Source organism: Achroia grisella, unplaced genomic scaffold, assembly GCF_030625045.1.
Source record: "Achroia grisella isolate CSIRO2021 unplaced genomic scaffold, CSIRO_AGI_Agris_v1 utg1576, whole genome shotgun sequence".
NCBI lineage: Eukaryota > Metazoa > Arthropoda > Insecta > Lepidoptera > Pyralidae > Achroia > Achroia grisella.
The window spans coordinates 377,065-394,616 of NW_026712658.1; the positions used below are offsets into that span (position 1 = coordinate 377,065).

Below are 17,552 nucleotides of genomic sequence, written 5' to 3' on the forward strand. Positions count from 1 at the left end.
AAATATGATCATGTGACATCTAATCCTAAAATAAGCAAAACTATCAATGCGGGGGATACACAATTAATAAATATAGCATGCATGTACTTATTGAAAACACCCAAATCTTATAAATACAAATGTTTGTCTTCTGCAGGGTTTGAACTCGTGATTATTGTAAAAACCATAAAAATACTCATATAAATTCTAGTAAAATATGATCTCTCTAATTTCAAACTATCATACCTATATCAAATTTAATTTGAATTAGTCAAGATGTTATGTACGTTATTCCTTATTGCATACAAAAAAAGGTATAAATGTGAAAAAGAAATTTATACAAATAAGATGTAGGTATTATATGAGGTGCTGTAACAATTCAACATATAAAAACAGTTTCACTTAGTTTTTGAGTCAAGAGGAATATAGGCTATTTTTTATCCTTGTCAATCAATATGTCTCGATTGTACGGTCGAATTGACAGGCACGTGTACTAATATATATAGAAATAGACAGCTAATTCTAAAAACAAATACAATTTTCTATGCCAGAAAACTTGTTACATCCAGTCCTGAATTTGAGCTACATACATGCCTGTAACACAAGTACATGGCTGCAGACGTGTCACGTACACAACTCTTGTACCACGTAACTGAATTTAAATTGTCTTTTGAAGTTACCAACATGGCGGTTTTCTGTCTTAATAATATCTTTGAGGTCCGTTAATCTCGCAGATTTCCTGCTACGGCATAGAAAAGGCATGTATTTTTGATTGATTTTAAATTTCGTTGCTGCCGTCATTTTTGTAGTAGAAGTAATCTATGTCAGCTTCTATAATGTAACATACGATACATAATATATACGACATTCTCGGTGTCCTTAAAAAAGTAATATTCTCAATAGAACTATATATTTTAATTCTGGACCTATATTGTAGATTGTTCTTGCTATTACGCGACATTGTTTTCGTAACTACATATTGGTTTTCCGGGAAAGATGCTAGCCTATGTCATTCCCCATCTGGAGTACTAGGTGCATGTCAAAATTATTTATTTTTCAAAGAATAATAATATTTACAGGTTCTGTACAAATAACATACATACAAAATGACTTAGGCAGTAATTTAATAAAAGTGCAAGTACTCGTAAACCCAATCTTGAACAGAAAGTAAAAAAGTACTGCACTCTCCAAGACACCACTCAAATCTTTAGGACAAACTTTAACGAAAAAGTCTAAAGAACTGGCCATTAGCACAGTATCATCTATCCCCGTCCCATGCTATAATGTTAGAGGCAGACGTGTATATACTCTAAACGAGTGGTGTACATAGGCCAAACAGTACAAGAGTATGCTTTTAACTGGACTGCGGGAAGCGGATTACACTACAGAATACAGTAGGTAGGTATTCCGTCGAGCATTACGTTGAAATAGTAGACATTTTTTATTTACCGCGTTATATTTTTTATAGCCCTAATATTTTGTTGTTAATCTGGTATATCACGCACAAAGTCATACCTGTTTTTGCTTTAATCAATTTGAGTTATGTTTAATTCGAGTGTGTGTTTCTAAATGAAATTGTGAAATACAACTAATGTAATATATAAATTATTATGTAATTAATGAAAATCGAAAAGATCCTATAAATATTAAAAAAAGAAAAGAGACATACTAAACTTTGTTTAAATATAAATGACTTATGTAGTCAGTTATATCTAAACAAAGTTTTTGTTTTCATAATATTATTTTAGTTTTATAAGAAAAATATATTACATATAAATATGAATAATATCGAGATAGAATTACTTAACAGAAAATGAAATACAGTTAACATTATTTGATTAGGAGCTACATGATTCTTATTTTATCATATAAAATATAGTAATTGAAATAAAACAAAAAAAAACATGCAAATCATACAACTATAATAACGTTATGTCAAGCCTCGGAATAAGGAAAAGAAAATATTTAATCAATGTTAATGGCAACCCCAGGAAATTACCGTATTGATAGTCTACTCGGTACATTAAAACCGTAATTTAATGGAGTTGTATTCAAACGGAGTAGCATTAACCGCAGCTAAACAGTATCGCCATAAAATCTAACTGAAATCACCCACTCGCGATTAATTAAATATCCCGCTGCGTAATGGCAACATAACCGGCCAAGATTTAAGGGACGTTTTAAAGGCCTCTATAATATATACTTTACAATATTATAATGCGAAAATAAGTACTGCTGATTAAATAATAGACTGTATTGTCGAGGATATATTGCAGTACCTACAGCTACACACATACTCATTCCCTACCAAATATCCTTAACTGTCAGGTTATTTCATTACAAGCAGTTATACGTGTGTATTTGAATAATTAAGTAATAATATTGTTTACCATTTATAAAATAATTACATGTCTCATTAAAGACATATAAAGCTGGGTATGGGTATAGTATGGGTATGCATGTATCGCAAAACACCTTATTTTTCACATTTAAGATAAATTAAATAATTATCCACATACAATGCACGTAATATAGAAATATCTTTTGAAAACCAAACAACAAGGGCTAACATGAGAAACTGCTGATTTCATAACATAGCATTGAGTAATAGACAAATTATTCCGTTATCTACAGTTAGGAATCGTAGCTATAATGGTAATAAACTTAGTTAATCTAAATTATATTCGGAGATTGTTATATTAATATATCATTAAGGAGTTGTGTACAGCTCTTAGCATATTAACAAAGATGCTCATAGATGAATAGTAATTAACAATTAATTACAAATAAAATTACAGAATTGACATGGATGGTAATCGGAGTAAAATGACCTTTCTCTTACAGACTCTTTAAAATTAAATAAGAAATTATTATACATTACATACTAAAATACAGATAAATTTTGGTAACTCTGAACTATTCAAAGTAACATTGGTTATCTGAGTGACAAATTGTTTACGAGATATGATATAAGAAACAAGTATTATAAAATGTATTAAGAATCCAAACTTTATTCTCTTTTCACACATATTTAGTTTTTTAATTTCATAAATCGACTAACTAATTTCATTCACATTATGATAATATCACGAATAAATTTGCGTTATTCGATGTTTCGGAAACGGTTGCTTATATAAACCACAAAATAAACGAACCGTCAACGGTTAATACGAATACTATAAAAAATAGAGAATATTACTGACGGGTCGCATATGCTGTTTGAAATAGGCTTTGTAGGCTCGCCAACATTTGCAACTAACATTATGTAAACATATTTTGTCAAGGTTTATTTACTTTATTACCTTATAGTGTTTTTTATTTATGTATCTTCATACAAAGTCTAGGTAGAAACTAGCTAATGATCTCTATTCTTGTATACTTGACATTCAATTCAAAGGTTATACTTTATTCAACGTAGTATTTTCAAATATGTAATATAGATATATATTTATATTCGAGGCAAGCATACATCCTTTTAAGGGATTCTTAACTTCTATCTCAAATTAGAGATTGTATATATTGATATATATATATAATATTACATTTAGTTTTGAATATATTGTATAAACAAATAAGAAATACTTTTTAGTTTAATATACAAAATATTTACTTTTAGAATCCAGCTTATTCATACCAGACTGATCGTATTGAAACCAAACTTACATCTTCAAGTCAATCACTACAATCTGAGGTAGTTACTTCGTTTCAGCCTAGTTCACTAAAGAGTTTCTTTTCAAACCGGCACACGACAAAAATCAATATTTAGGTCACGAATCGCAAGAACAACAGACCAAAATGGTGGTTTAAGTTACTAGCGATTATCGTATCGGAAAAATTGAAAATCTTTCAACAATTATTATGAGTATAATCAATTTAAATATAAAAAGACAATGTTAATATATTATTAAGTAAAAAAATCTTTGCACTTTTGCCGGAAACATTTATTTTGTATCATTTATAGGAAGAAAATAGCAGTAGTCAATCCACGACTTAATTACAAAATAAATATTTATCTTCTAAGCCGTATTATATTACCTATATTTTGTATTTTTTTATTTTTTACATTTCTCGCTCGCTTTAGAAGACAACGATATAAAAAGCTATAAAATTTTTTGTACATTAACCTACTTAACATAAATAATTAGTAATGCTTTATTTTTACAAATTGAATAGCAAGAAAACATTTCGTAATCAACATAGAATAGGTATACACCTAAAGAGCTTAAGAACACTTTCATTCTTTTATATGCCATCTTCTATATAAAGGACAGAATAATATTTTGACTGCTCATTCTCTTATTACTTGTATACGTAAAGGCTTCCGCAATTATTTACGTAGCATCGCGTGTTCACGGTTCGTTAGCTTCATATACGCTAAATATACACATGCTACACTTTTTGCTTAAACTATAAAACTGTTCGAAAAATTTACTTTATCAATTATATTAGTTTTTATGAACCATCCCTTAAAATCTTTACAAAAGCTAAGGCCTTCTACTCAACATGCCACTTTAGGTAGAATAATGGCATTCGGTTCTGGTTCCACCTAAGTTACGAAACAAACTTTCGTAAATAACTGTTATACCGCTATGGCTTAACAAGCTCGCGATAATATTATTATATACTCTTGATTTATTATCTTATCTATCTTCATTAACTTTATTATATACTCTTGATGTGTCAAGAGTATATAATAAAGTTAATGGATGACACAAGTATTACACATTTACAATGTAATTGTGAACGTATATTAATTATGATCTAATGTAGGTATAAAAGTAGATTCTTTTAAAATTTTCGATCGATGAAATAAAATTGTTACTTTCATAATATCTTTCGAATCATTATTTACGTTGCAATTAAGTAAGTTAATAGGCTGAACCCGACTATTTATTTCAATATTTCTGTTCATAGTAAAACGGTAGTTTATGACAACGGTTTTTTTATGAACTTTTAACATATCTTAACTATAGTTAACTATTACACTTTGCATCAAAATAAAAAATAGCTATATAAGTAATATATTTTATTTTATATGCTACAATACATTGTTACCTGTTCTATATTTGATAATATACTTAAACTAGTTTGTTTGTAATACTTTATTGTACAATAATATTATAAATAAAAGGACACAATTGACTTAGAAAAAAAAAAAACTTGCGTACAATGGCGTACTAGTCGTAACGAATGGTTTCCATTGCTGTTTAATTTAAAAGAAATGGCAACCACCCTGGTTCATCACATCCAACCACATCGCACCGAGCTACGCTATTAATATATTTTTCGCTTGACGTTAATTCTGCCTCTTTTCTCATCCCAGCTCCGAAGGATCGTCCTTAATAATTTGGTTATCAAATCTAAAAATGTTTATTCAAACTGGATTGGTAGTTCCAGAGATTAGTATGTCCAAATAAAAAGAAATCTTTAGCTTTATATTATATATTTGCACAATTTCGACTGTACTGTATTTCCTTCGGTCTTGCAACACTTTTCATAACTGCTTCGCACCTAATGCGTGCATATCAAATAGCATGATATCATATAGCTGATAAATGGACAATCTAACACTATTTTACTTTTTTTTAATTCTAACCAATGGTAGCTGAGGTCAAACGCTCTTTAGCTTTATATTTAATTTCTGTACCGATAGATTTAAAATTCTTATATAATTATGTTTGGAAAATTGAAATAACCACAATTTCACGATGATTTAACTCCAATGTGCGATTTTAAAAATAAACGCCAAATCGAATTACTCGGCAAAAACGTTCGGTTCTCAAATTGCGAGGGCCTGATGGAGCATCACTTGACGTTCCTGTCACGCGCCAGCAACGCCTACCAATATTTCATAGGGAAAAATTGCCGGAGCAACTCTGTTTACCTCATATATTACCTTGTTTATATCAGTGTTGAATGACACTCCACCCACATATCAACATTAATGGCTACACTCTTAAGAAGAAAAACAATAGTTACAAGAATCTTGAGAGGGTTTAAATGTAGTACTAATTATAATAGATTTTCAATTGTTTTATGAAACAAATTCTCACAAGAGATATAGTCAATATATGAAAAAAAAATACATCTAAATGCTCAACTAAACCTATTTTGAAGTATATTACAACATTGTCTTCTCATTTTATAAAATATTACCTTCATTCTAGATGAGGCACGAAGTATCTCTGGCAGTAAACTTTTTCTTAGACTCTTGGTAGTTGTTTAGTGAGAAACAAAATATTAACATTATAAAGACTGTAAAAGTTTTACTTTTATAGTATTGTGAAGATCGATGTTAATATAAAAATAGAAAATATATACCATATTTAATATCCTGAAAGTTTAAAACAAAGTAATAGCAATAATGAAAGCGACAACCGCTGTCTATAGGCAAGAATAATAATTTGATGTCATAGAATACGAGAGGGTCGCATTTATTATAATGTTATAACATAATCCTTATAGTTTACGAAACTAGACCCTTGACATTCTACAATAACAATTTTAATTGCCAAGTGTTATATAATGCATGTATCAATGTTTCTATACACAGGCGCTTTGGAAGCGGGCAAGGCCATTGTGTTCGGCATCTAAGGGTTCCATTAGATTGGAATTGGACATTTAAATAATCTAAATGACCTCTTAATATCTTATTTTTCGGATATTTAAGGTACTATGTTGTAACATTTCGAAACATGTGGTTTCTCAATAATCTGCAATTGAAAATTCTTAGTTTAAAGGATAATAATCCTTAACTACAAGTGTGGTATGCGTGGTTTGATATAATTGCTGTATATAATTGCTGTATATAGAAAACTTTTCATAAATATTTCACTTAGTAACGACTAAAATATATTTCCATAAATACAGAAGAAACTAGATATATTTTTTCTATATGTACGTAATCATAGGAAAACAGCTAGTGATAGTAATATTAATAAAATAAAATGCGTAAATTACATTATTATATTCTTTTCTTGAAGTATATCAACAGAACTTAATATATATATAACCCTCCAATAATGAACATAAAAAGTGAGAGAAGGAAGTCTCAACTGAAACTTTTAATTAAGTAAAAAGCCGTGTGTGGCAAACTCAAGCCACTGGATACACGATATTCCGTTCCTATAATAAGATGACTACCGTTTTCTCTTGTGAAAAACTTAATTTTGCTGTAAAGAAAATTCCCGTTTATATTCTTCGATACTTATCAGATGTTAAACCAAGTGTATTTTTAATGAAGTCATTTTATAAAAACTTTAATAATGTTCCACTATATTCTGAAGTCACTTGAAATTATAATCGATAAGTAAACTGACTTCCAACAGAGCCGAAATATACCCGCAATCTAAACTTGAACCAACCGACATTTATTAATAACCCCTAATTAATTAGTTCTTTTTTTTATAGATATACACATATACCCCATATGTAACAGTCTATGTTAGACAAAAACAAATAGTTAATATGAAACTAAGCTCAAATATATATAATTATCTCAGATGTGCCCGCAGTTCAATTTAAAAGAAATGTATCGCATCACAATGCCCATTTTTACTTCGTAGCATAGCGTACTGGAATATTTTTACTTGTCTCGTAAAAACGTGATGATACCTACCTACCTCAACATTCAGTTTTAAAAATTCTTCAAATTAGACAAATTTGGAATTTCTAATGTTTATATGGATATAAATATATTACTCTAAAAAATATTAAAGTATTAATTCAATTTTACACAATATATAGAGTAATCTATCTCCAACCATGGCACGGTTTAATTATGCCTCCGCATTGCACAATCCTGCTTGCGGGCAAATTAAAAAGGACCGAGCACTCTTTATTTGTAATTTGTGTAGTCAGCGGATTAATGCGTTGTCTTTTATCTTTCTGAGAGATTAGACAAAAAGGAGAGATTGTTACAGAGGATATTAGTCCCCTGTTAGTCGTATATTAACTTTTAAACAAAAGTGTGCGAGAGGCAAATTTTTGCTAGAATAGTATTTTACGAAGTACTGAAGATGTAATAATAGTAGATCTAATATCCAAGAATTGATAAAGTAATTAGACTATACTGCAGTAAAGACGTATTGAGGGTTAGATTTCTGCACGTCAACAATATTTATAATAACAATAGGAAGATTATATATAAAGACGCTTAAATGTTAATTTTTATAAACAAAAATAGACTGTAACTATCAATTTCAAAAAAAATTAAACCCTGTTTCTCTTATTACGTGGAATAATAAGAATGCAAATAAAATCATAATATAAATTTCCTAATCGCCAGAGGTAATTAATCAATGTCTCCGATATATAATTTAAAACTGTTTATAATCACTTCATCGTTACTCGATGGATATGTCATCATTATTAAAAGGTAATCATTCCCTATATCTGATTTTAGATATTACTAAATTAACTAACCAACATGATAATGGTACACTAAATTCCTCCATTAGGAGTTAAAAAGGCTACCGTGCTCAGCAATGAAACTTTGAACTGTGATGATGATGAAGAGTAGGTAATTGCCAAAGACTAATACATAGATCAATAGTTTTTCTAAAATACGACTAAAAATAATCTCCCGCACTAGTATTCATACTGCACTACTGAATCCAAATACTCCAACTAACAGTAAATTACAATGAGAATATTCAATCAAACTGTATATACATATTATACATATATAACTATCACCGCTTTTGTTATGAACTTTGGCTGATATCAGGGGCAGCAGCGTTGCAAATAATAGAGGCCATATTTCAACGAAACGGGATTATTTACGGCACCGATGATAACATCACGCGTTGTGGGGATTTTCACATTGTATGCTCAGAGAGGTTGGACCAAATCCCCAGTTTGTTTGAACATTGCTCCACTGACAGTACAGTTACGTCATAGTTGAATTAATATCGATATCTAAAATCGTGCATTGATTATCGATTGTTACAGATTCTATGATATCTTTATGCCTGCCAATCCTGTATAACTAACAAAATAAAAAAAACTTTTTTTTTTTAAAAAACGTTTTTTTTTTAACTCACATGGAAGAAATTATAAATATTCTAATCACAGTTTCAAGGATTTAACACAGGAAATATAGTACCTAATATATAATACACAGATCCTAATAGGATTTTAGATATAAGAGTATGTCATTTCCCATTATTTTTATTACGATTAACTTTAAAGTCGAGGCAGGTCGGTTCTTCTCAGAAATTCATTAACTTCACGTCAGACCAAATCACCTTCAAAACAAAAGTTAGAAAAAAAACAAATTATTGTAGTTTGCTGAATTTAATTTCCGAACGCTCGGCACTTGTCCGCATAACTTAAGAAGTTTTGTTTTTTTTAATTATCTTATCTATTCTCGGATTTTTCGGTTTCTTCCAGTAGATGCCTGTCGTTGACGAGTTTCATCTTCATTCGTAGTCAATTTAACATTTAATGGAGGTCAATGATCTTGTTTGTCCACGATAATGGGAATTTGTAAGCCAAAACTTTCTGTACAATTTCATTGAAAATGCGGCTTTATGTTTTAATAACTCATTTATTTTATTATTGAGACCAATTAACTTAGTAATTTAATAAAATCTTTTTCGACTCTGTTTCGCCATATCTATAACGGTATTATAAATAATTTATATTATTACTAATTTCTACTTTGTCGATAGTAATCTTTGTTATTCGCTTATATCTTCAATATATAATTCCCTCTTTCATTAATTTTATTTAATCATTTATTACTTTATTTTTACTTTATACTGCAGTTTATTTGAAATTGTATATATTATTTATGAAATTTGACACTAAAATACCCAAGTAAATATAGATAGATATCTACAGTTTTGCTACAAGATCACGTAATGTTATATCAAGTAATGTCATATATTTTACGTTAAAAATGTGAACAAATAAATAAATATTCACCAAAATCTATGGATGCCTACGAAATCATAAAAGTATTACCTTACGTAGCGTCCACTACGTAGTAGCATATTGCTACGTCTCAGTAATCGTAGACCACTCATTTCATTAAATAATTACGGAAATTAACCAATATACTTAATGATCTTTCCAAATAATCAGAGTATCATTTAAAAAATGTACAATAAAATGTTGATATTTAACAGAATTGACAGAACAGTTCTAGTTAACTCTAAGAGTAAATAAACCAATACAAGTACCAAGCATTTATGAGTCTAGAAGCAAAAATTATATATGTCGTCATCATAACAATAACCCGAAGTTTACTATATAATATTTGAGATCACATAAATTTAAGTACCGTTATGTTTACCCTTAAGTTTATGAGCTCCCGAGAAAAGATCATGTGAGGTTTTTTAAATTTAATTACCTTTAAACTGTAAAAGGTGGTTATAGCCAACCACATAGGTTGGTTCGAAAAATCATATCACTATAATTGAATCTGTAAAAATTTGAGTATTGTATTAACAATTAACATTTATGCCTTTAAGATATGTTGAATTAATTAATTAAATAATAACAAAGCATAGCTGCTTCATGCCAGAGTCTTCAAAATTGTGTAAGACAAGAATATCAAAACAGGAGAGTAATTGAAGGCTATGCTTTCACTACACCACACTGTTAATATTATTACACTTAGTATTTACTAAGTAGTAACTCACAGCTGTAGAGCTGTAATCGTGCAGTAAGTGGCTGTGCTGGTATCGATCCAGCTAATAATAGCAATGCGGCGTGGCAAGTAATTATATTATTGTGTAACACTCACTTGCTTACTTAGATGCAAAAGATTTAAGGATTTTCGTAAATACTGAATATACCAGCTTAAATTAGCGCATAATTGTGCTTAATTTTTATTCACGCATCTTTCCCGAAGATGCTATAATTGTCTATATGCTATAAAAGCTTGGATTCGGCTACTATCTGTAACTAGCTAGCTACATATATAGACCGTAATTTAAATGTTCTATTTTCAAAATGTGTAAAGTATTTTACGAAATTTTTCATTGAATTAGACAGAAATGAAATGTTTTGTCTATATATATAATAGACCGAGGTACTGTAGAAAGTCGTCAGCAAGCATTGCAAATTGCAATGTGAGTTGTGTTGCCGTAATGAGTGATATATGGCTTTAATTTTAATTACAGTGTACAAAGACATGACATCTTAGTCCTCCGAAATGGTAACACATGAGAAATACGACGAGTATCACATAGTAAGGTGATGTCAGTTACATAAAGGTTATTAGTTTAGATAATAACTAACTACATCTATAACAAATAAATCTCTAAATGTGGTAGCTGTTTACAACATATATTTTGAGCTCGTCTCAGTGAAATTAACTTTTTACGCAACAAGAAATTTGATTTTGTTTCATGACTGTCATTTCAGTTTTTACGTGACGTCATTTAACATAAGACATTGGTAATAAAATGAGAAATCACATAATGCCTGTTTCATCAAAAGTCGGCAAGGTATTTCTTTGCTACGAGAGCTGGATAGGCTTAAGAAACTCTCATGAGTTTAAAAAGCATCTACTAATGTTATTAATATTATTAACTTGAAAATATATTTAATATTTATTTATTTCGAACAACTTTATGGTCCATATACATAATATTACAAAAATAATTGTTTCTGTGTTTACGATACAATTGGCAGCAGTTTTTAATCTTTAGATAGGGCATTCTAAAAATTAAAATATTCTATAAAGCTAGCCCAAAAAATTTTAAAATATATGCCACTAAAAAAATAATGTTGTCTGATATGTACGAACTTATTACGAGGAGAAAAGAAAGTTCATAACAAGAGTGTAATAACCACAATTTTGATGTGCCATTAAATTCATAAAGTGCAACATTTACGATATTGTTTGTAGTATCAATGATAAACAACAACATTAAATTAATACATAGGTATTAGGTATTGTTGTTTGGTACGGACAAACAACATTAAATTAATAGCTCTGAAACAACAACCCGATTGCAACGCATATATTATCTATCTACTGTGAATTAATAGAGTGTAATTGGACTGTATAATTAATATTATTTTCGCAAGTATGAATAGATGAATGGCTTATCTTATATAAGAAGACATACATATGTATATGTAAGAGTATGAACAAAGTTACGGACACAACCAACTGATCAAAACCTCGTGCCATATTCAAATCTGTCGATTCACAAAACACGCCGACTCGCTAAAACTCACCTAATAAATATTCCTTACAAAGTAAATATACGAATCATTATCATTTAAATCAGTAAAAAAGAATTAATATTCAACAACAGCCACCGCCATTTTCTCGAACGGTTAATTAAAAAAATGGAACAAAATGTACGCACTCGACTCAAACTCGATCTCACCAAATATTGAATTCGAATCGAATCGAAATTATTATTCCGTCAGAGGCATGTCTTTAGTGAAAGCGACTGATCAATTAATAATTGAATTGCTCGCGATAAACGGGTGCCTTTTTCTTAATGGGGAGCGTTATTGAGAAGGCAGCACAATAAATTGAATTGGTATCGTCATACTTGTGGAATTCGTTTAATCCAGCGGGCTGGAGGAATGTACGAGTAGACGACATTGTTTTGTGGTCTGCGTCGCCGGCTCCGGCGTGCAGAACGTGCCTATTCAAATAAGGGAATGAACTCGATGGCTAGTCGCGTGAGTGAAATGATTATGTTGGTATTCCATACATTCATTGTCCTATTTTATTCATAGCTCTGACTGACTATAGGAAATATATCAATAGTAATTGTTTTGTGGAAATGAGGGTTTCATGTTCAATTTCTCAGTTATAATATTACATCTAGTTCATCAAACAGGATATTATTAAACAGCTTTTTATCTATTATATAAAACAGCAAAATTAATTTCACACATCGAAGAGTATTAAAAATATAGACTTAACTCGCGCTTCCTCTCAATAATACTTTAATCATTACTTAACTATTGTATAAAACATCTTTTAACTTACTACTTCGGTTACGCTTTTATACTTATTTGACGAAATAAACAACCAAGTTACGTATTAAATAATAATATTTCTGTGATCTATAACTGCTCCACATGCACTTCAATGTCTATATATTCTGCGCTCGTCAACGCCTGCCTACAATACTGTACTGTACAACAATATTCTAAACACGTAAACACGTCAGCGAAAAACGAACACTTTTCAACGTGAATATAAGCTGAGAATAGCAAAACATGGGCCTGCGTCCGACGTCCCGACGTGACAAATGTTCAGATTGACGCGAAATAGATTTTTGAATAGCCCGCCGTGCGTTAGCAGTCGCCATGTTGGATTGGGCTCTCGACCGAATGAATTTGGTTTGAGGCGGTTTGAATCGTCCAAAGGCGGTTAGGGACGAATGAAAATGTGTTCTCTAATCTCGTTTTGTTAGCAATCGGTATGTTTAACGCCTTGTTGTTTTTCAATTGTCCTCGTTTGATAAAATTAGGGTAAAGAGATTACATATTACGCGTTTTGTATTTGATTTTTTTAATTATCGTATTCTATCCTTTTTTCTTTATGTAGGTATAGTACTTCTAACATATTAATATTTATATCTACTTTTATATACATGTATATATCACTGACTGTTATTTATTTAACACAGAGACTTTTTATCATGATAATCACTTTCATGAGCCACGACGTTTTCTTACAATCTGTATTCTGATCAGATACTGAAATATGGCAGCAAAATTACTGGTTATAAACAATTACTAAGAATACCAAAGTCGGTATAGTGTATATTATGAAATACTGTTGTATCATATGAAGCTTTAATTAAGTATATTAGGAATAAATAATAATAGAAACGTTTGCTTTTGTAGGCGCAGTTGGTGGTGATGGCGACGACAGTGATGATAAGGAAAAGGAAGAAGAAGCGGAACGTGAACGACAAGAGGCGATCCGCGAGGCTGAGGAGCGGCGTAAGGAGAAACACCGCAAAATGGAAGAGGAAAGGGAGAAGATGAGACAGGAGATTAGGGACAAGGTTCGTATAATATGTATGATTTCTAGAGAAAATTGTTTTTAAGTGAATCAAATGGCAGACTTAGCAGTTCACCTGATGGATGATAACCGTTACCAATAGGTAGATATTAACAACGTTATGGGTATTATAAAATATGCTATGATTTTCATGGACATGAATACTGAAGGGTGCATTTTTAGGACTAAAGTATTATGTATCCTTGTAACTACTGCCACGTCTCAACCAAGCTGCTTATTAGAAGATAAAGGTAAGTCCGAGATAGCTACGTAGAAGACTTCGTACAAAATTACCAATACACGTGGAGCAATTATAAAATATCTACAAAATAGTAGTAGTAGTAAGAAATCAAATATTACTTGAATCATTATAGAATTAGTTATATATCTTTTAGTTATAATAATATATAGATTAAAACGTAGTGGTATCTTATATAGTGGTATAGCTGTTTTAATTCAGTTACACATATTAAGTACTAACAGTTTAGATGTACGTGTTCAGATAATTGTCAAATATTTCAATAAGCAAGCGGAACTTATTAATAAACGGTAAATACCTACTGGCGATACTCGACAAGTCTACAGCAGTCAGCACTACACATGAGTATACCATGTAATTCACACGAACGCCATTCGGAATGAAATTATAAAGCCAATAGTGGGCATGAACGGCGTACAATTAATCCGTGGAAATGGGTCAAGTACCCTTAGAGCCCTTCCACACGCCGGGGGTAATTTTGCACGACTCGAGGACTGTTCACACGACCCGACTCATGCGATTTTATGATTGAAGTTATGATGTTCCTTCTGAAACCGCGGTATTGTTGGGTTAAAGGACATTTTAATGTAGATTTTTATTTTCACACATTGTTTTTATAATTTTAATTTATTTGTAATCTCTGCACCGTTTTTAATGAATAAGTTGTTTTTTATTTGATAATATTTTGTTTTAAAAAAACATAGTTAAAGTAGTATTTTCTTCTTTTGGGATTAGTTATAAATATGATATGAAAAAAGTATCTCATTTTATAGATTAGATAGATTATTTTTAGTAACATCGTTATAAAAGGAAACAAATTTCTACAGAAATAAAAGTAATCATCTAAGAAGAATTAATAGTATTAGACAGTTATATTTAGTATGAAATTTGGCTACTTTATCAAAATGTTCTTGTCACGATAGTAATTTCGTTTATAAAAACTAAACTACTAACTAACTAACTAAAAATTACAGAAATTAACTAACTATATTTAAGAAATATTTCAGTCGATGGCAGTATTCAGCAAGATTTGCTTTAAAATATGACAATATATAGGATCAGAATATAGTTGACTTATATTTAACTTTTTCCTTTATTTTACATTATTGTAGTGAAGATTATAGTGAAAAGCCAATAAAAATACAAAGTAATATATTCGCTCATGATGACTATTGTAATGAATAATATTGATTCAGTTACAAGTTTTAATTCGACTGTGTCGATCTTATATGTATATTCGTATGTCATTAATTTATTTTATTAATATTTTTACAAATTTAATTTCAAATCCAAATGAGTAAGTTTGAAGAATTTCATCAGATTTATCGTAAAATTAACCCGAGGATCCCCATTAATAATCTCTCCCAGGGACTAACACACCATCTTCATTTATAAAACAAAAGATCGCAGACAACATTTCACTTATTTTTAATTAAAAAAAATCTTTATAATCGCCGACGGTAAAACATTCACGAAACGTGGAAACCTCTGCGGTTCTTTGTAATGTTTGGGGAATTCCAGGGATGCTTTACTTTTTACAGCGACGACCCTTGAAATTGAGATACGAGAATGGGACATGGCTCTTATGTCCCAAATATTCATTATACTGTAATCTAGTAACATTAGATTATGAGAGATAACTAGGGGTTCGTTTTACTATTTAATTATTAATAATAGCTATGTCATATTTATGTATAGTAATACTGGTTATTATATAAAGAGAGAGCGGATTTTGTTATGATAAAGGTATTCGGAAACTGTACTAAATTCATATACATAATATTTATAAATGGTAAGCCAATAGTTTGTTGTATGTCGTTGATTAATATATAGACAATAAAGTATAATAGTAAAATTTTTAAATTACCAATAAAATGATAAGATGTTTAAAAACAACCTTAACCCAACTTCAATTAAAGCTTATCAACTTTTTCATTGATATTTTTGAATATTGTTACTATTAAAATATATAAATTTAAAACTCAGAGAATATATATGTCGGAGTAGGAAAGCAGGAATACTTTTTAAAAGCTGCAGAACCGTTGACCTATAATAGGATCATCGGTTCTACTAGTGGTAGTAGTTTAACATTACATTAAAATAATAAAAGAACAAGCGAAATTAGATTAGTTTATTATTATAATAATAATCTCTAAATATGATTATAGTCTATCTTTCATTTTATTTTATAACACAATACTTTTCTAATGTGATTATAATTACAAATCGATTCTACTAAAGTAACAAGAGTTTTCAACTTACTTCCACTCCGCTCGAGCACCCAACACAGAATGAATCTTATTCACAAGACCAGCCATGTGGTCAAATCGTGTTCCCTCCAACTTGAACGCGCGCTCAAGTCGGAAGGTGTCGATCGCCACAGTGCCGGAAGTAAAATACCATTTTTGCCTAAGGCTTATAATTAAACAATAATAAAGCGGCATAATTACTTAAATTACCGTCTAGTTATTCTAATAATATTAGCAATTAAATAAAGCCATAAACTTGTAATAATAAATTTGACTTACACTATTAACCGAATCATCCGGATGTTTTTCATGTTGATTTTAGTTAACAACTTAAATGCAAAATAATTGAACGTTACATTATTGTTAAAAATAACTTTTTGGTATTTAAATTTAAATCAAGATGATTGCATTATTTTCTTTTTAAAATGGTTACAAGATTTTATCAAAGTTTTAATTATTGTGAAGGAAATCCGCACGCAAATGGCGGACGTTACGCAACATCCGACATTCGCTCGACATAGATAAATTTATTTACAATTCACATAACAATTGCTTAATTCATAATAAATTTTAATATTTAATTTAGTTTTTACTATATTTAGTAATTTTAAATAACAAACATAAGTTATTAAAAAGGACTGATAATGACGCCATCTAGCGGCATTAATTGAAGCGATTATGCGTTGATATTAAGCCGCATAGTAGCTCCATCTATCGTCCTTATATTAAAGATGTAATGAATGTGATTCAGTTTCTATTAATGTTGATAATTAATATGGTAAATCAACAGCAGATGCGTCATTCATCTCCTTATTTTTATTTTGTGGGTTATAATGTAGCTGCGGCGACACGGCCATTCTGATGTGCAATGCGTGCTCTGCATTGCTCCATGTTACCTGGAAATAAAATAATTTTTCTGAGGCTTGGCACATTCAGGGTACCATTCAATCATTTAATGTAGAGAGCATAACAGCCAAATTAGTAAGTAGAAGTAATAATAGTAATAATAGTAAGGTCAAAATTTATGACTGCTCATTCCACATGACAACAGTCGCAACTATAGTCAGAA

General features: G+C 30.2%; 1 protein-coding gene across 2 annotated transcripts in view; it reads left to right on the forward strand.

The window, feature by feature from the left end:
- LOC131841284 (complexin) overlaps positions 1-17,552 on the forward strand; it is a 251,693-nt gene that overhangs the window by 214,422 nt on the left and 19,719 nt on the right. For both annotated transcript variants that reach the window (XM_059189592.1, XM_059189593.1), the window contains one exon: positions 13,816-13,979. In XM_059189592.1, the coding sequence (XP_059045575.1) occupies positions 13,816-13,979 (164 nt within the window). The remainder of the gene's footprint in view (positions 1-13,815; positions 13,980-17,552) is intronic.